This window comes from Stegostoma tigrinum, chromosome 2, assembly GCF_030684315.1.
Source record: "Stegostoma tigrinum isolate sSteTig4 chromosome 2, sSteTig4.hap1, whole genome shotgun sequence".
NCBI lineage: Eukaryota > Metazoa > Chordata > Chondrichthyes > Orectolobiformes > Stegostomatidae > Stegostoma > Stegostoma tigrinum.
This window is the reverse complement of record NC_081355.1, coordinates 136,587,135-136,608,575: the sequence shown is the minus strand read 5'-3', so window position 1 is coordinate 136,608,575 and position 21,441 is coordinate 136,587,135. Positions and strand designations below refer to the sequence as shown.

At 42.3% G+C, this 21,441-nt stretch overlaps 1 protein-coding gene across 6 annotated transcripts in view; it reads left to right on the top strand.

Annotated features, from left to right (window-relative positions):
• Positions 1-8,981: 8,981 nt before the first annotated feature.
• LOC125466711 (toll-like receptor 3) overlaps positions 8,982-21,441 on the top strand; it is a 146,276-nt gene continuing 133,816 nt past the window's right edge. For all 6 annotated transcript variants that reach the window (XM_048561639.2, XM_059639478.1, XM_059639455.1 and 3 more), the window contains exon 1: positions 8,982-9,648. In XM_048561639.2, the coding sequence (XP_048417596.1) occupies positions 9,215-9,648 (434 nt within the window). In that variant the 5' untranslated portion in view covers positions 8,982-9,214. The remainder of the gene's footprint in view (positions 9,649-21,441) is intronic.

The window sequence follows — 21,441 nt, the reverse complement described above, 5'->3', positions numbered from 1 at the left end:
ACCTTCGGGTGGCATCATTGTGGCAGTGCAGGAGGCCCATGATGGACATGTCATCAAGAGAATGGGAGGGGGAGTGGAAATGGTTTGCGACTGGGAGGTGCAGTTGTTTGTTGCGAACTGAGCGGAGGTGTTCTGCAAAGCGGTCCCCAAGCCTCCGCTTGGTTTCCCCAATGTAGACCAAGCGGAGGCTTGGGGACCGCTTTGCAGAACACCTCCGCTCAGTTCGCAACAAACAACTGCACCTCCCAGTCGCAAACCATTTCCACTCCCCCTCCCATTCTCTTGATGACATGTCCATCATGGGCCTCCTGCACTGCCACAATGATGCCACCCGAAGGTTGCAGGAACAGCAACTCATATTCCGCCTGGGAACCCTGCAGCCATATGGTATCAATGTGGACTTCACCAGTTTCAAAATCTCCCCTTCCCCCACTGCATCCCTAAACCAGCCCAGTTCATCCCCTCCCCCCACTGCACCACACAACCAGCCCAGCTCTTCCCCCCCACCCACTGCATCCCAAAACCAGTCCAACCTGTCTCTGCCTCCCTAACCGGTTCTTCCTCTCACCCATCCCTTCCTCCCACCCCAAGCCGCACCCCCAGCTACCTACTAACCTCATCCCACCTCCTTGACCTGTCCGTCTTCCCTGGACTGACCTATCCCCTCCCTACCTCCCCACCCACACCTTCTCCACCTATCTTCTTTACTCTCCATCTTCGGTCCGCCTCCCCCTCTCTCCCTATTTATTCCAGTTCCCTCCCCCCATCCCCCTCTCTGATGAAGGGTCTAGGCCCGAAACGTCAGCTTTTGTGCTCCTGAGATGCTGCTTGGCCTGCTGTGTTCATCCAGTCTCACATTTTATTACCTTTGACGTGTCATGCTTGCTTCGGCTGACACTTGCCATGCGGTCTAATATAAATGTCCACCTCTTCTGTAACCTTGTAAGTTATGTCTCCTCAATGCATATCCAAGTACTTTTTAAACATAGTTTAAGCTTCTGTCAATACCATTCTTTCAGGTAGTGAGTTCCAGATTCCAAACACTCTGTAAGTGACAGTATTTCTCCTAGAATCCCCTCTAATCCTCCAGTACAACCTAAAGCTATACTCCTGTTTATGCACTACTTAATCAGTGGAAGGGCCTTTCTATTCCTTAATCATTTTGTCATGGTTAGGTATCCCCCCAGCCTTCTCTGTTCAAAACAAAATAACCCTAACCCAACCTGTCTCATTCTCGTAACTGAAGTTCTCCTGTCTAGACAGAATCCTTGTTAATCTCCTCTGTAACTTCTGTAGTAGACCCACATAAATCCGATTGTGCTTTGAGCATGCAATACTCTAGCTGCAGTGTAAATACTGCTTTATCTATCTTGTCCCTATCTCCCAGCTCTTATATCTATATTTCAGCTAGAATATTATCCTTAGTTTACAGCTGTACCCTTCACTATTAAGCATACTGCCAATTTTGGTACCACTTGCAAACTTCCCATCATTCCCCTTACATTGAAGTGTAAATCATTGCAAACAAAGGATTTGGTTCTTGAGCTCTATGGACCCTCACTGGGAACAGACTTTCAGTCACAGAAGCACCAGTAAACTTTAACCCTTGTTTCTGCCTCTGAATCAGCAGTGTGTGTGAGAATCAAATGTGAATTCCATAGGTCTTGGACTTGAAGAAAAAAAAAAGGGATAGATTAATTTGTTACAATTTTGGAAGATGTATTATGTATTAAAAACACTTAATAAAGGTAATGGTTAACCGTTTTTGACAGGCTTTACTTCCCAAGTAAACCACGAACATGGAACACCCTGTGATTCATCTAAGGACACTATCCATGTGACCAAAGTTCACAGCCCATTACCCTACAAAGCAATTTTGTCATCACTATCTACTATTGTTATATATAGTCCTTGTCTGCAAAAAATAGGTCAAATATCTTTGCTTTGGAATGTTACAAAAATCCTTATCATGCTCTCTCCTTATCTAGTCTGTTTTGCATAAACAACTTGATCAATCTGAAGCTATTCTCTTTATCAATATTTATCAATGTAAACATTACGTATAGTCCATGTAATTTCATTAACACAATTGAATCCAAGAGTTTTACAGAGTTTTGAAAAAATATTTCTAATGATTGTAAACCAGGTCAGATGAATGCTTTACCTTTATAATTATCCAAATCTATTGTATAGATAGGGATAACTTAAAATGGATACAGCTAGTTGCCTTGAGGTCTCTGTGAACTCAAAGGTCCATATTAAAGAAAAGTATATCAACCTTTAAGCCCTTAGACCCCAAGGTTCTGAGCATTCAATGTTAAAACAGTTCAGTAGTTGCAAAGATGAAATGTAGACATGATTAAATGCTGATTTTTGTTGAATATAAGCAGAATTTTTTTACAGTTGGCACTAGGCAGATTGTTCTTACACAGAGCCAGACACAGACATGATAGGCCAAATGGCCTTTTTTTGCTCTGTAATGATACAGTTCAATACAGCACAAGAACAGGCCCTTTGACCCACCAATCCTGCATCAGTTCCTAGTCCTTAATTAGGCCTACTATATATTGCCCATGGGTGGTATCTATGCCTCGTTTCACCTAACATTCTTGTGCCTATCAAGATATATCTCAAACATTGCTAACATGCCTGCTTCCACCACCTCCTCTGACAGTGTGTTCCAGGTGCCCACCACACACTGTATGAAAAATTGTCCCCGCACTTCTGCCTTCAATGTTCCCCCCGACTTTGAACCTTTGCCCTCTTATAGTTGACCATTCCACCCTGGGAAAAGGCCTCTGACTATCCACCCTATCTATGCCTCCCATAATTTTGTAGTCTTCTATCAGGTTTACCCTCAGCCTCCGTCTTTTCAGTGAAAACAATCTGAGTTTATGCAACACCTCCTCATAACTAAAACCCTCCAGGCTAGACAACATCCTGCTAAACTATTTTGCATCTTCTCCAAAGCATTCATGCCTTTCTTGTCATGTGGCAACCAGAATTGCGTGCAATATGCCAAATGTGGCCGAACTAAATTTTTGTACAGCTGTAACATAACTTGCCAACTTGTATAAGAGATAACAAGGTGTAGAGCTGGATGAACACAGCAGACCAAACAGCATCAGAGGAGCAGGAAAGCTGACGTTTCGGGGTATATTCAATTGCCCAGCCAATGAAGGCAATCATGCTTATGGCTTCTTGACCACCTTATCCACCTTGTGGTTACCACTTTCACGGATGCACTTTGGTAGGAGTAGCCAGAAGGCAAAGTACAGGGCTAATGGTAAGATCCTTAGTAGTGTAGATGAGCAGAGAGATCTCGGTGTCCATGTACACAGATCCTTGAAAGTTGCCACCCAGGTTGACAGGGCTGTCAAGAAGGCATACAGTGTTTTAGCTTTTATTAATAGAGGGATCGAGTTCCGGAACCAAGAGGTTATGGTGAAGCTGTACAAAACTCTGGTGCGGCCGCACTTGGAGTATTGTGTACAGTTCTGGTCACCGCATTATAAGAAGGATGTGGAAGCTTTGGAAAGGGTGCAGAGGAGATTTACTAGGATGTTGCCTGGTATGGAGGGAAGGTCTTACGAGGAAAGGCTGAGGGACTTGAGGCTGTTTTCATTAGAGAGAGGAAGGTTTAGAGGTGACTTAATTGAAACATATAAAATAATCAGAGGGTCAGATAGGGTGGGTAGGGACAGCCTTTTTTCTAGGATGGTGACGGTGAGCACGAGGGGGCATAGCTTTAAATTGAGGGGTGAAAAATATAGGACAGATGTCAGAGGTAGTTTCTTTACTCAGAGAGTAGTAAGGGAATGGAACGCTTTGCCTGCAACGGTAATAGATTCGCCAACTTTAGGTACATTTAAGTCGTCATTGGATAAGCATATGGACGTACATGGAATAGTGTAGGTTAGATGGGCTTGAGATCGGTATGACAGGTCGGCACAACATCGAGGGCCGAAGGGCCTGTACTGTGCTGTAATGTTCTATGTTCTATTATGGGCCTGTACACCCAGATCCTTCTGTATGCCAGTGTCCCTAAGCCATTTATTGTATAATTCACACCTGCAACTGATCTTCCAAAATGCATTACCTCACATTTGCTCTGGATTAAACTCCACCTGTCATCTCTGTGCCCAAATCTGCAATCCATCTGTATCCATGACAATCCTCCTTACCATCTGCAACTCCACCAATGCTGGTGTCATTCTCAAACTTACTAATCCGAGCAGCTACATTTTCCTCCAGATCATTTATTTATGTTTCAAACAACAATGGTCCCAGTGTTAGCCCCTGCAGAATGCTACTGTTACTGATCTCTATTCTGAAAAGCACCCTTTCATTGCTATTCCCTGTCTTCAATGACCAAGCCAAATTAGTATCCATCTAGCCAGCTCACCCGGATCCCATGAGAATCTATCTTCTGTATCGACCTACCATGTGGTACCTTATGAACTGCCTTACTAAAGTCCATGTGCATAACATCCATTGCCCATGGGATAACATCCATTGCCCTTCCCTCAGCAAGCATTCTTGTTACTGCCTCTAAATCCTTAATCAAGTCAGTGAGACATGATCTTCCTCTGAATTAAGTCACCTTTTGTTTGATCCCAACCATCGCTTTAAATATTCAGTCTGTTCAGTGACCATAATGTGTAAGATCCAACATTCCCTCTAACCTGTTTCAGTGTTCCAAACATCAACATGTCAATTGAGGCATTGACTTCTAGGTCAAGAGGTCACTGCTGCATAGGGGCAGCAGAGCCCCACTCAACTACTAAGAAAATTAGATGGAATGCTGGTACCTACAGGGTACATTGCAGTACCTGAAAGGACAAGGGCTATCAATGCATGGGAACATGTCTACCTGCAAATTCCGCATCAAGTCTCACACTACTCTGACTTGGAACTACATAACCGTTGTTGGGTCATAGGACTGGAACTTCCTTCCTAACACATTGTGGAAATACGTTTGCCCCAAGGACAATGGGGATTCGAGAATGCAGCTCACCACCACATTCTCCAAGACATTCAGGGAGGGTGATAAATTCTGGCTTATCTCATGACTCTTCTCATCCCATGAATAAAAATTAATTTAAAAATTAAAAATTTGCCCACTCATTCATACTATCCTTAATGTTGATTGCTTGCATCCTTCCATTTAATTGTTGTACTGTCAGCAGATTTGGATATAGTAATAACAGTCCCTTCATCAAAATTATTAATATTGTTTATAAGTATTAAAACTGGGGCAACTGATACATGAAAAAACAGAGCCAAAATGAGATAACATGGTGTGAAGCTGTGAAGAAGGGTCTCGAACTGAAATGTCAACTTTCCTGCTCCTCTGATGCTGCTTGGCCAGCTGTGTTCATCCAGCTTCACACCGTGTTATCTCAGATTCTCCAGCATCAGCAGTTCCTCCTATCTCCAGAGCCAAAATAAGAATTGTTTAACTTTAAAGATTCGTACTTTCTTCAATAACAGATATTTTGATACATGCATTTTTCTTTGTTAGACTTTTAAAAGCCGCAAAGAGGTCAAAATATTGTTTCACATATATTTTCTTTCATGCATTTCAATTCCCAGTAAGTACCCTTCCATCAATAAAATTAAACGACTAAAGGCCTTTTGTATGTATACCTTACTTTCTGCTGTGATGAATTTTGGTTAAGCTTAAATAAACAGTTTACACCAATATTTAATAAAAATTCTAAAATAAACATTTGCTTATAATTTATTACTTCATCCATACTCAAAAGACACATACACCAGACACCACCAACCTCATCAGCAAGGACAACATCATCAAGCTAGTGGACCTATGCCTCACCACCCACTTCACTTTCAATAACAAAACCTACAGACAAACCAACGGTACACCCATGGGATCTCCGATATCAGGGTTCTTAGCAGGGGCAGTAATGCAGAGACTCGAACAAACAGCTCTGCCAATCATCCAACCCAAACTTTGGGTCCGCTATGTGGATGACACCTTTGTCATCACTAAACAAAACAAATTAGAGGAAACCTTCAAGACCATCAATAATACCCTTTACTGGCATAACATTCACAAAAGAGGAGGAAAACAACAACAAACTGCTATTCCTAGATGTCACAGTAGAGCGAACAGCCAATGGGGAACTTCAAACCAGCGTCTACAGGAAAACAACACATACGGACCAAATACTGAACTACAGGAGCAACCATCCCAACACCCACAAACGAAGCTGCATTAGAACATTATTCCAACGAGCCACCACACACTGCAGCACAGAGGAACTACAAAGAGCAGAGGAGCATCACCTATACAGCGTATTCAAAAAGAATGGGTACCCTATGAACACAGTCCGCCGATTCCTCAGCAACAAACCCAAACAAACAGACAAAACGGGCTCAGAAACCACAACCACTCTCCCCTACATCAAAGACATTTCCGAAATGACTGCCAGACTACTCGGACCTCTTGGCATCAGGGTAGCCCACAATCCCACCAACACACTAAAACAGCAGCTAATGAACTTAAAAGACCCTATACAGACAACAAACAAAACGAACGTCATCTACAAAATACCATGCAAGAACTGTGACAAACACTACATTGGACAAACTGGCAGAAAGCTAGCCACCAGGATACATGAACATCAATTAGCCACAAAACGACATGACCCACTATCACTCGTATCCTTACATACAGGTGAGGAAGGTCACCACTTTGATTGGGGCAACACATCCATCCTAGGACAAGCCAAACAGAGACACACATGAGAATTCCTAGAAGCATGGCATTCCAACTGGAACCCCATCAACAAACACATTGATTTGGAGCCCATCTACCATCCTCTGAGAAAAAGAACAGGAAATGACATCACCAACACAGGAAATGACATCACCAACCCAAGGAAACCTAAACAGATAAACAGAAAGCGGGACATAACATCAGCACTTCACCGGAGACTCACTGATGATGTTATCTAGAATGGTGACGAAACATCTGAAAACGAACCGTCCAGCTCAGCGAGCAAACTCACATCCAGATACTCAAATTACTTAACTCCTCAAAATTTCCTAGATTTGGAGTGGTGCCAGAGGTTTGGAGAATTGTAAACATTACACAGTTATTCCAAAACGATTATGAACATCGTTAAGTAATTACGAACCAGTCAGTTTTTGACTTTTGTGAAAGAAAAATTTCTAGAAACAATTATATGTGATAGAGTTAATGTTCACGTTAAAAATGTGAGTTAATTTGGAAACGTCAGCATGGATTTGTTCAGAAAATATCACAGAGAACTAACTTGCTGAAGTTTTTTGAAAACTTGACAGAGAGGCATGATGATACAAGGCTATCGATGTACATGGAGTTCCAAAAGGTATTTGATACAGTGCCGCACAACAGACTTTTGAGGACTAAAAGGGCATGGAACAAAGGGACATAAGCAAAGTGGATACAAAATCCTCTGATTGATTAGGCACAGAGAGTAATGGTTATTGGATATTTTTCACACTGGCGGAAGTTTTGAAATGGAGTTCCCCTAGTTCACCAGGAGTCAGCATTGGGACCTTTGATTTTCCTGATATTTCTAAATGATCTGGATCTTGGGGTGCAGGAGACAATGTCAAATTTTGTTTTTGACTCTTAAGCTTGAAAGAATTATAAACTGTGAGAAGAGCATTGTAGAACTTCAAAAAAAATTGATGGATTGGTGGGATAGACAAATTAATGGCAGATAATGTTCCATGCGGAGAAGAGCGAGATGACATACATCTGTGGAAGGGCATGGAAGTAGAGTTTAAATTATGTGGCACAACACTAAAGGGGTGCAGGAACAGAAACATTTAGGCATGTCGCGTGTAAGTTATTATAGGAATCAGGACGAAGCGAGAAAAATATTAAAAAGCATACAGTATGCCAGAGTTCATACAGTTGCAGCGGAGAGTATATGAGCAGGGATGTAATACTGAAATTGTATCGGCCACATTTTAGAATGTGAATGCAATGCAAAACATGCTGAAATGGTTTTCGACCCAGAAATGGTAACTTTGGTTATGAGGACAGATTGGAGGAATTGGAACAGTTTTCCTTGGAGAGAAGGGGCTGAAAGAAAATTTGATATCAAAGTCATGAATAGTCAAATTGAACAGAGAGAATCTGTTCTGTTTCATTAAAAAAATCAAGAACCACAAGGCAGAGCTTTAAAGTGTTTTGCAAAAGCAAATGTGAGGTGAGAAAGGAAACTTTCACATAATAAGTCATTCAGATCTGGAAAGAATGCCCGATAGTGTAGTGAAGGTATGTTCTATTGAGTTGTTCCTTTCTTCAAATTTGTTAATGGAAGGTAGGCAATGTTGGCAGAATCAGTATTTTATGCCCATCCCTAAATTCCAAGAGGATAGAGTCAACCATGTTGCTGCAAGTCTGGAGTCACGTGTAGTCCAGACCAGGTAAGATGGCAGATTTCCAACCCTAAGGGACATCAGTGAACCAAATGGGTTTTATGACAGTCGGCAATAGTTACATGATTACCATTAAGTGAACTTTTTAATTCCAGATTTTTGTTGAATTCAAATTCCAACATTACCCATGGTGGGATTTGTACCGATGTCCACAGAATACTAATCTAGGTTACAAGTGACAATAAAGGAGATTCATTCATAGTTCTTTGGCATTACCACTACATTCCAGAGGGCATGGGAGCGATGATAAAAAAAAGACAGTGGAAACAAGGAAAAGGCAAGAGATTGGCAACGAGGTCAAAAAAGCTCAGGAGGCGGTTTCAAGCAGACAGGACGGCCCGAATGGCCTCCTAACAATGCGGAGGACGCCTTGGAAGCTGGGCGGGGCCATTCCCCTTGTTGTGATGACGCGACGCTCGTCTCCAAGCGACAGGCCCCTGGAACAAAGGAGGTGCGCAGGCGCATAAGTGGTCCTCGGGGATGGGGGTGGGGAGAGAGCTCTCACTCACCATGGCAACGGCTGGCTTCCAGGCCGCAACCCTTTCCGGATAATACTATCTCTCGCTCTCTCTCGCCATATTAAAATCGACCCTCCGGTGGTGGTCGGTGGGTGGGGGGAGGAGGGTCCTGAGGATATCAATAATAAAAGGAGCGAGAGAGGGTGAGGGAGGCATCTTTCCCCTCCTCCCCCTACAGACGAGCTGGGCCGGCAGCTAGAGGGGGACCAGAGCGATGAGAGGCGAGTAGAAGGATGATACCGAGCAGCTCTGGCCTCTTGACCCTGGCTTTGTGCCTGTTGCTCTGGCGCTGCTCGGATGCCCGGAAGGCGATGGTAGTGCTGCACCGCAACGACTCAAGCGAGTTGCCGCAGCCGCAGCGGCAGCTGCCCGAGTCGGGGCTGACCGAGCCACCTCACGCCGTGTGTCCCGAGCTGTGCCGCTGCTACATCAACATCCTGTCATGCCACCCGGCCAAGCCGGTGGGTTCGCACAGCCACGATGCGGCCGTCGACCTGGGGGAGCCGGTCTCCGCCGAAGCCAGCGGTAATGGCAGCAAATCTCCGCATTCCAAGCACAACAGTAACACCACGGAGAAGGATGAGAAGAGCATGAACATTCTCACTGAAATACCCCATGGGATCCGAGGCACCATGTCTGGCAATGTCCTGACACCGTTCACCGTGCTGTAGGTTCTAAAACACCTTTTTCTTTAAATTGTTAAACTGGAACTGACAAGCCGTTTCCTTTAGTGTGACGTGTTTGTTGCTTTTATTACAGAGGTAGCGGTTGAAATACATGTTAGACATCTACACTTTGCTTTTAGAAACAAAGTGTAGATGTCTAACATGTATTTCAACCGCTACCTCTGTAATACCACCGTACCACCTTCCCAATTTTGTGAATGGCATTCAGCTCACTTCATTCTCATTGCACCTGTTGCAACGATAAATTTTGTCCTATACCCAAACAATGGGCCTTTATTTTGGTGAATTAGAAAACAATCTCCGCGCACATTATCATTTCCCACCCCGTTTTGATGCCGACCAGGAAGCAAAGCCAAGATCTGCTGACATTAGAAATGCGAATCAAAAACAAATTGCTGGAGAAACTTAGCAGATCCGGCAACACCTGCGGCAGCTGAGCTTCGAATCCAGTCAACCTTGTTCAGAAAAGAGTAATCAGATGGAAACGCTAACTCTGCTTTCCCACAGGTGCTGCTAGATCTGCTTAGTTTCTCCAGAAAATCGTATTCTTATGGTGTCAAACTGAATTAGTTTTGTGTACGCTGTAGACGTGCGTATGCAACTGTGGAGATGATTAGGTGCAGTAAAGCTTTCGGTCTTGACTCCAGCTTGCAAACTGTTACTTCCATGAATCGCATTTTACGGCTCTGCCGCCCTTAATTGTAGTCAATAGCATAGAGTTGGAGGTGAATGTAGTTAGTATCTTGTATAGTTTTGTTGTCCCTTTTTTTTGTCAAACTGTTCCCTTCCTCATTTGGATGGTGTTCAAATATCGTTTTCTCTATACACCATCCTATTGTGCATTAACATGCAAGGATGCTTCACTGCCACTTTCAAGCCACTTGCTTAACTCTGAAATTAATGCAGCCATCTCTACAAATCTAGGACTGACTGACCATTGACTCCATAATATCTGTTTTGCATATGTTGTAACTTGTGCATGGAGGTTATTTTAAGAACCCTGCTGGAGGGAATTCTAACAGGAATTTGAATTAGGTTTACTGTCGGGTATGTTCAAATACAGAAAAGTGTACAAAGTTCTCATTCCTGGTGCCATCTCAGGTACAAAATTTTAAGCACAAAATAGAAAAACAAATAAAAGTTCTCAATTGAATACTGCCGTTCCTAGACCACTGACAGGATAGACCTGTGAAATGTAGTGTTACAGTGCCACAGGGGAATGAATTGCCCTGGGAGTCCTCAACGTTGACTGCACCCTATGAAGTATCATGGCATTAAGTCAAGCATGGACAAGGTAACGTCCTGCTGTTAAAGACCACCACCACACCAATGTCATCACTGTTAAATCAGAATTCTTTCATGTTCAATACCAATTGGAAAAAGCATAGGAGGTGCACAGAAGGGCAGAGTACAGAATATACTCTAGATGGGAGACTTCAATATCTGTCACCAAGGGTGTTTCAGTAGCACTGGTGCTGAGTTGCTGGAATGGGTTTGTGACAGGTTGTGAGGGAACCAACAACAGCGAAAAGCGTACTTGAACTTGCCTCATCAAACTATCTGTCTCAAATGCATTTGTCCATGACACTGTTGATAGGTGTGACCACTGTACAGTCCCTGTGGAGACAGTCCCACCTTGACATTGATGATACCCTCTGTTGAAATTTGTGGCAGTATCACAATGCTAACTGGGATAGAGTTTGAACATATTTAGCAACTCAACTGGGCATTTCTGATGCACTGAGGGCAATCGTCAACAGAAGAATTGTACTCAAGTGCAATAAGACTGTTTCGAAACAAAAATAGGAACAGGAGTAGACCGCTTGATCCTTCGTGCCTGTTCTACCATTCAATAGGATTGTGGCTGACCTGACATTCCTCATTTCTGCCTTCCTTTTTTCTGTAACCCCTGATGCCCCTATTAATTAAGACTATCTATCTTAGCCTTAAATGTACACAAAGACCCTGCGTCCACAGCTCACTGTGGCAAAGAGTTCCAAAAACTTTCAAACTTCCGAGAGAAGAAATTCTTCATCAGTCTTAAATTGTTGTCTCTTTATTCTGAGTCTATACCCTCTGGCCTACTGTCCCATGAGGGGAAATATCCTTTCAGCATTTATCCTGTCCAAGCCTGTTAAGAATCCTAAATGTTTCAAATCTTCAACCATATCCCAGCATATCCCCTTTTCTACATTACTAACAAGTTAGATGACTAACCGTGGTTCTAGGAAGAGTGCAGGTGGACATGCTAGGAGTAGCACCAGATATACTTAGAAATGAGTTGTTAATTTGGTGAATGTATACAGCTGAGGTAGGCAGGAATTCCTACATATGTAGCCAGGATATTTTTCTGTAACATGGGACACAAGAAATCAACTAAGTCTAATTTTTGTAACAGTGTTTCTTACTGTGAATCCTAGCAGGTTTTCTTGCACTATTGTCCTAAACAGACCTCACTAATTAGGTACCACACCCCTGTAAAGACTTCTTTCTTGACTGATCCTAACTGGATTCTCCCACCCACCATAGGCAGAAGCCTCATCCTGCCAGGATATCCCAGGATCTGTGGTGTTGGGGCTATATTTAAACAGCCATCATGTACCCAGTCACGTGCTGGCTACCTGGAGAGGAACTGCAAATTTAGACGTATTTGCCCCGGACCCTGCAGGGAAAGGGATATCAGCACACTGCTTTGCAGACAGGGACCCACGTGTACTGGTAGATGAGGGGGGCAGCATTCCCTCTAATTTTTTTAACTGACTGCATGGGCACTGTGATCCATGCGCGACAGTGACTGCTGAACTGGAAGTCAGTAATTAACATGCTGACGCCAGTTGCCGTGTGTGGGACTATGAAGTGGCTGCGTGTGTGTGCAAGTTAGAGGAAACATTGATGGAGTGTTGCAGAGGAGAGATGCCCGCTACCTCCAAGAATGGCAGAGGAGACCAAGCCACCAGATCTTAACAACTTTCTTTGAAGTTGCCACTTAAGCAACCTATTCACAGCTTCGAGAAATGCTCAGAGTGCTGACAGAAGGTCAACGAATCCATGAACACCCCCACCCTGCCACACACCTCCAAAACCCAGTGCCTCTGGCTGGACTGCTGACTTACTTGGCATACTTCATCCCTGATATTTTCCTTAACCCGTACCAGCACTGACAGCTTCATCCACCGATTTCATCTCACTCAATCCCGCCTTTTATCTCAATCCAGGGGAAGATAGCCTATAATTATGCTGAAAAAGCCAGGACCAGTGATCGTGTGCCAGACATTCAGCTCAGCCCTTACAAGGAAAAGACCCTGACAGTTTCAAGTGGCTGACTGACCATGCCTAAGCCCCTGGAATGATATCAAGGTTGCCTTTGACATTGTCTGCTGGTGTCCACAGACTTAAGGGTGTCTCCTTATATTTGACTGAGGACCACTTACGTTTGAGTTTGGGAGATAGACATTTGTTTGAAGCAGATGCAGTTAGTCTGGCATACATATTGCTGACACATAGTATGGTATGACGCAGCGACTTATTTTTATTCATGGGATGAGGGCATCGCTGACTAGGCAGTATTTATTGCCCAGAGGGCAACTCAGAGTCAACCACATTGCCTTGGGTCTGGAGTCACGTGTAGGCCAGACCAGGTAAGGATAGCAGCTTCCTTCCCTAAAGGACATTAGTGAACCAGATGGGTTTTTCCAACAATCAACAATGGTCCCCAGAACATTATCTGGGTCTTTGGATTGACAGTCTAGTGATAATACCACAAGGCCATCACCTCCCCTAGTACATTTCCACCTCTTGATTGATGACTAATGACAAGTATGACCAGTTTCTTGGCCTTCTATTCACACTAAACAGCAAAGCAAGACAGAAGTACTGTGAGCCTTTAAGGTTTACCTGAGGGATCAAAATATAAAAGCGAAGGCAAAACAAGGTAAGAGTGCTGTTAGTTTCCAGGTCGTCACAAAGTGAGTGAGCACTAAAGAAGTGAGTAAGCAACCCCTGAGATGCAGCCTGGCTCAATCTGTGAGCTGGGTTACTGTCAAAATGTGCAAACTGTCCCATTAGCAGCATGTCAATAAAAGGTGCCAGTGTGCTCTGAAGTGAAGCATTGAAGTGCAGAAGTGTACTATAAGTAGACTGGAGTTCTGTCATGATGATACAGAGGGAGGCTGCTATGTGTAAAATATCAGCATCTATGCTGCTTAAGAAATGTGCCCTGTGTTGTTGGTTTTGGTGTCGAAGATAGAGGTCCGGAGGAAGAAGCAGTGAGCTGGAGTCACCAGATACCTGCTCAGACTTTCATGTCAGGAATTCGCAATGTCTAGTCTGTATCTAGCAGCTGGGAGATTGAGAAAGTGTATTGAAATGAGGCTTGTTAAGATAGTTTTGAGTTGATAATGAACAACAATCCGTTTTAATAGGTCTCTCAGCTCTCACTGGTGAGAATTTCATCTTGATGCCCAGAGTTAGTTGGAAAATGTTACCTGATTTTGCTAAATATCTTGCCATAGCCTACGTCATTCAAGGCCTGGGAAGATTCTGCCTGGTTTCCAATTCAACAAGAAAGGAAGTATTGCTGCACCTTGTTGTAAGGGGTTAGTTAGCTCATTTGCCTGGCCAGCTGGATTGTGATGGAGAGTGATTCCAACAGTGTGGGTTCAATTCCCGTACAGGCTGAGGTTACCATGAAGGTCCTTGCTTCTTAATCTTGCCCCTCGCCTGAGGCATGGTGACCCTCAGGTTATACTCACCACCAGTCGTGTCCCTTTAATGACAGAGCAATCCTCTGGGACTTATAGTGACTTTAATTTTACCTGTTGGGAATGAGTTAGGTTAAAAGGATCAAGAGTCAGTATGCAAACATTTGGGGCAGTAGTTGTGGGAAGCAGTTCAGAGTATGAAAAATAAGTGTGAGGAAATCTAATTTCAGTGGAGTGAGAAAGTCATCTGTGCAAGATCCTATCAATTAAAGGTTGACAGGCAAAATCTAATTGAACAAGTTTGCCTTAGAGGGGCTCTTATGGCAAAACCGTGGCATCCTTACCTCTGAGCCAGAAGGTTATAGGAGGTTCAAGTCCAAGTCCCATCTATTACAGATTGCCTGAACAGGTTGATCAGAGAAAAAAAGGCAATCTTTGATGGTGCTACAATACTACAGAACCATATTTTACCTACATCAAAGGTACACATCATGGTTAAATCCTTGTGATGAATCTGTTTGTGAATCCCTTTACAACAGTCTATTCATATAGAAAATTGTGGGTCTTTACTTCAAAGCTATTTAAGGCCAGGCGAATGGACCAGAGTCTAGCAGATGAAGTTTAACATGGATAAGTGTGAGATTGTCCTCTTTGGAAAAACAAAAGGGCAAATTATCATTTAAATGGGAAGCAGATTCAAAGTGTGTCAGTGCAGAGGGATCTAGGTGTCTTTGTGCATGAATCACAGAAAGTGACATTTGCAACACACAATGAGAAAGGATTATAACAGTAAAGAAGTGTTGTTACAATTATACAAGGTATTAATGAGACCACACCTGGGGTATTGGTGAGACCACACCTGGAGTATTGTGAGCAGTTTTGGTCTCCTTACCTCAGGGAGTTTATGTTGGCACTGGAGGTAGCTCAGTGGAGATTCACCAAATTGATTCCAGTGATGAAAGGGCTGTCGTATGAGGAGCAGATGAGTAGCTTGGGCATGTACTTGCTAGAGTTCAGAAGAATGAGGGGGAATGTGATTGAGCTATCTAAAATGCTAAAGGGCATTGATAAAGTGAATGTTAAACAGATGTTCCTCCTTGTGGGACAGTCTTGAATAAGAGCTCACAGATTTACAGTGAGAAGAGATTGGTTCAGAGCAGAGTTGAGAAGAAACTACTTCTCTCAGAGGGTTGTGAATCTGTGGAACTCGCTGTCCTAGAGTGCAATGGAGACAGAATCAATCAACAGATTCAAGAAAGAAGTAGATATATTTCTGATGAAAAGCAGGATAAAAGCTATGGGGAACAGGCAGGAAAGTAGAGTTGAGACCAGGATAAAATCAGCCATGAACCCATTAAATGGTGGAGTGGGCTCAGAAGGGCCTGCTGCTAATTACCTTCCTATGTTAAGTGGTACAAAGGCTTTGTCAGTCTGTATGTGGAGTGGATGAAATCAATAATCTAGATGCATTTAAGGGGAAACCAGGCAAGCAAATGAAGGAAATGGGGATATATGGACTTATGCAAGAAAAAGAGGAGTTTAAGTGCAACGTAGACACAAGCATGAGCTGGTTGGGCTGAATGATCTGTTTCTGTGCCATTTGCCAATCTGTTAGATTTTGAGAGACCCTGATACCCAATGATTCAACCTCAACCACATTTGGTAATAATGATTAAACTTTGTTCAGCCCAAGCAAGACTTGATGTCTGAATAGTAACATTGGACGATAAAGTTGAGAGTTTATCATCTACCTTATGGCTTGTGGAAAAATCATATGCAACCTTGCATTCTGTGGCTCAGCTCCTGTCTGCTCTTCTTATCATCTCCTGAATTCCCTTCTTGACATCTTTTTACACAATTCAAAGTCATTGAATTTAACTCCACAGTCATCTTATTGTCTGATTGTGGGGATGACACATCTTTAGAGCTCTGACTCCTTCAAGTCCCAGGCTCACATCACTTAGTTGACTGCTGGGTGTATTCCAATCTTGGCAAAATAAAGGGGCGTATTATCACACTCGAGAATTATCTTGTCCTTATGACCAACATCCATTATCGGAGGCTTCAACAGAGATGCCAATCCTTCCTTTCAACAATATTCTGATAGCTCATAGCCACTCTTAGTTCCCATATGCATCCAGTCCTGCTATATCTCATTCTTACTAGTGACTAATGGCCTACTTTCAATGTCCAAAATTGCCCACAGTTTGTGATTTGCAATATTAATTCTCTTTCTTTCTCTCCTAATATGTCTGTTTTATTCTCTAAATCAATTACAGTACTTTGACATCACATACAGTGCAGTTAAGTGCTACTGAAGCACTATACAGGTGTGGCTTTATATGTGTTTTACTCTGGAACATCTTTAAGTTGTGGAAAAGCGCCTGGGACTTTTAAAAATGTCTTTTGGGATGTGGGCATTGCTGACAAAGCAATATTTGCTGCCCATTCCAAATTGTCCTTGAACTGAGTGGCTTGCTAGGCATTTCAGAGAGTATTTAGGAGTCCAGCACATTGCTGTGGGTCTGGAATCACATGTAGCCCAGACCAGGTAAGGATGGCAGATTTTCTTTCCTAAAGGGTTATTTTTAGGGCAATTGACAATGGTTTCCTGTTATCCATTAGATTATCTTTTAATTCCAGATTTATTAATTTAATTTAATGGTCACCATCTGGTGTGGTGTGATTCAAACTCATATCCCCAGAACATTAGCCTAGTTCTCCACATTACAAACCAAGTGGTATTACTACCCTATCAGCAGTATTATAGAAACGTAGAGAAAAGGAGCAGGGATAATCCATGCAGCCCTTCACTCCTGCTGTGCCATTCAATATGATCATGGCCGATCATCCAACTTTGTATCCTGTTCATGCTTTTGCCTCAAAACCTTTGATCCCTGTAGCCTTAAGGTCTACATCTATCTCTTTCTTAAAAACATTCAGTGTTTTGGCCTCAATTTCTTTCCGTCGAAGCAAATTTCACATTCTGACTATTCTCTGGGTAAAGAGATTTCTTCTCATCTCAATCCTAAATGGCCTACCCTGTATCTTTAGAATAAGACCCCTGGATCTGGACTCGCCTGTCAATGGGAACATTCTTCTGGCATCTACATAGAGTAGTCTTGTCAGAATTTTATAAGTGTTGATGAGATCTCCTCTCATTCTTCAAAATTCCAATGAACATGGTCCTAACGGCACTTCAAGCATTATCACTAGCGAACTGAAATAAAACGATAGGGGTTTCAGTGCAAATATTATGTTCACTGTTAAATTATCCAGATAGTTGACAAGTAAGTGTGTGTAGTTTGTAAAATACAAGCAATCACTTTTGATAATATCACAAATAAAAATTGAGAAATGTGATGCAGACTATTCACTATCTTGATCTGATTGGTGTAGTGATCTCATGTTTGCAGTTTTTCTTATTTATCCAATCCTAGATTGTGTGCATGGGTGATGAGACCAACATGTATGGTCTATCTTTACTTGATCTTGCTAAAGAGGTCATGGCCCACTTTCTTATACATTGTGTAGTGTGTCCGTCACTTGGCACTCACTAATCCAATTATGAGCGTTATCCAACTATTTCTGGGCACAGACATGGATTGTTTCATTATCTGAGAATAAAACACATTGCTGTTTGAAGGAGTGAATGACTGGATGATTATAAATAGAATGCAGTAGATACAGAATCATAGAGTGTTTACCGTACTGAAGGAGGCTTTTGGCCTATCCGCACTGGTCATCAAACACCATCAAGCATTCATGTATACTAATCGCATCTTCCAGCACTTGACCTGTAGCCTTGTGTGCTGCGATGTTTCGAGTAATCACCTAAATATTTTGAGATGTCTTGTGGGTTCCTGCCTCAGCCATCCTTTTAGGCAGTGGGTTCCAGATACCTACAACCTTCTGGATGCAAAGAAAATCCTCAAATCTTCTGTAAACTTCTTGCTTCTTATTTTTAAAACTGTGCCCCTTTAATATGGATCCCTTTACTAAGGGGAAATCTCACTTGCTATCCACTGTCCTAGCTACCTAGTGACCATCAGTTCTGAGTAAGGGTCATTGGACCTGAAATGTTAACTTCTCCCCACAGTTGCTGCACAGTTTTCCAGCAATTTGTGTTTTAGTCTCTCCTGTCTACCCTGTCTATACCCCTCAGAACTTTGATCACCTCCAGCAGATCTCCTCTCAGTATTCTCCACTCTAAAGAAAATATATGGATACAGATTTGCAGAAGGCATTCAATGAAGTGCTTCATAAAAGGTTTGCTACAAAATACAATGTTTGATGCAAGAGGAAATGTAGCAGCATGATAGGAAAATTGTTGCACTAATGGCTTCCCAGACTACATTTTCCATAAATGTTAATTCATCCAAACTCCCGATATCTGGATCCTAACTTGCATCAAATGCTCTCTCACCACACATTAATTGGCAAACCAGGTAGGATGCCAGTCACCATAAATGCTTTCATTCTAAAATTCTCATTCTTCATTCTAAATTCCTCCATCGTCTCACCTTCCCTATCTTCCTTCAGACATTCAACTCTCCCTCCTTTGCACATTGCGCTGATTCCTTTTTTTAAGCATTTCACTTACTTTAAAGGTTCTTTGACTAAGTTCTAGTTCACTTCTCCTAATTTTGATCTTTGATTCAGCATCTGTTTTCCTTAGTCTCTATTAAACATATTGGGACAAGTTTCTGTCTTAAAGACTCTATTTAAATGTAAGATAGTTTGAAATTAGGATAAATTAATGCTGTGACAAGTGGTGATGGTTTGGAAATGATATCATTTAGTTGGTGGAGCACTTTTGTTCATGGTATTCATGTGTTATTTGGGTACTGTTAATACCACCTTGAAATTTATCGATGGTATAAAATTGGAGATTGGAGGTGAGGAACATTGTAAAAAGTTTCAGGAGAAAATTAACAAAGAGAACATTCAGTTGAATATAGATGAGAATGACATTACATTTTAGATGAAAATATAGATGAAAGTGTACACTGAGGCAAAAAAAAGCTAAAAGGAGATTTAATGGGGTTCTGGGGATGGTAAAGAATTATGTTTACTTATGAAATTACAAGGTGTAGAGCTGGATAGACATAACAGGCCAAGCAGTATCAGAGGAGCAGGAAAGCTGCCGTTTCGGGTCTAAACCCAGAAAAATCTTCTGAAGAAGGGCCTAGACCCGAAACATCAGCTTTCCTGCTCCCCTCATTCTGCTTGGCCTGTGTTCATCCAGCTCTGCACCTTGTTATCTCAGATTCTCCAGTATCGGCAGTTCCTACTGTTAAGCAGCCCATGAGGGTAATTGATTTTGGAATTATTACCAAGTCGGGAGTAAAGGGTGAGGTGAAATTTAGTTTTGCAGTGATGTTTCAGGAACATAAAATTATTTGATGCAAGGAGTGCTCTTTCAAGGCAAAGTGAATAAATATTTAAAGCAAAGAAGAATATGTGACTGTGTTTAATGGTTCTTTAGCTCAGAAACTGAATAATATAAAACAAAAGCAAATCATTGCAGCTGCTGGAAATATAAACAGAAAATTCTGGAAATATTCAGCAGGTCCAGCAAGCTGTGAAGGGAGTGTTCCCCAAATGCATAGAGATTGCTCACTAAGTTACTGTACGATAGATCTGGGCAAATGACAAAAGGAGCAATATGATGAGAAAATGAAAAAAATTTAGCTTGAGATTCTGAAGTGCAAACAGTATAAGAGTTTAGAAGCAAATTACTGCAGATGCTGGAATCTGTATTGAAACATCAAATGCTGGAGACCACAGCGAGTCAGGCAGCATCCATGGAGAGTGAACAATGTAACAGTTTGAGTCTAGATGGCTTTGATGAAACACTTCTCATCCATAGGAAATAAGAGTTCAATGCCTTTGGAAGTAAAATGGCTCAATTTAATGACGGAACTTTTCTGCACATCTCACTAATTGTAGCATGGACAAACATGTTTCACTACAGCAAAAGCTTGGTCACTTTTGCTGTTGTGAACTGTATTATTTTAGGTTTGGCTTAATAAATAAATGAGCTAGATTATATGATAGTAAGCCATGCAACCCAGATTTATACAGTAATGGTTGATAAATTGGTAGTCAACATAACTTGTATTTATAAAGTGCCTTTATGGCAATGAAGTGTCTCAAGGCACTTCACCTAGCTGTTATAAAAGAAAATATGGCACTGGCACATAAAGATGGAAAGGTAGATGATCTAAAGCTTGGTCGAAGAAGTAGAATTTTAAGAAGTGTTGCGAAGGAGAAAAATAAGAGAGGTTAAGAGATGCTGAGAGGGAATTTCTGGAGCTCAGGGCTGGATCTAGCTTGTTTGCCTTACCAGTCTCTTTCCGCCTCCACCACCATCATCACTGTTCTCTCAGCTGGTCAACTTAATGACAATAAGAAGTAGGTGCAGAAATTAGGTCATTCAGCCCAACGAGTCTGCTCTACCATTCAATCATGGCTGATAAGTTCCTCAACCCCCATTCTCCTGCTTTCTCCCCGTAGCCCTTGATCCCTTGATAATCAAGAACCTATCTATCTCAGCCTTAAATGTACTCAATGACCTGGCCCCCACCACGTTCTGTTGCAATGAATCACCACTCTGGTTGAAGAAATTTCTCTTTATCTCCGTTCTAAAAGGTCTTCCCTTTACTCTAATGGCTAAACTGGACATGATGGGCAGCAGCATAACGGACAGTGCACATTTTCTCATTGAGTAGCTTAAAAAGGAACAGTCTATCTGTGGTATATAAAGTTATTGTCTATTGAAATGAACTGGCCATGCACAACAAGGTCAATTAGCGTTGCTACTGATTATTCCACATTTACTAAACCCAACCCATCCTCATACATTGTGACCTTACATGCCTAAGGCTTGGCTGGTTGTGGAGCATCCCCCTGGATTGTTTTCAGCAGTCTGGATGCCGCACTGGTCATGAGGCTCGCTGCTGGGTGGAGAACCCCGCACTGATGTCATGCAAGTATTGTAGAATTGCACCACTACTTGGATTGCAGAGGATACAATGATACATGTTTTATAAGGATCAAAATAGCTTTAGA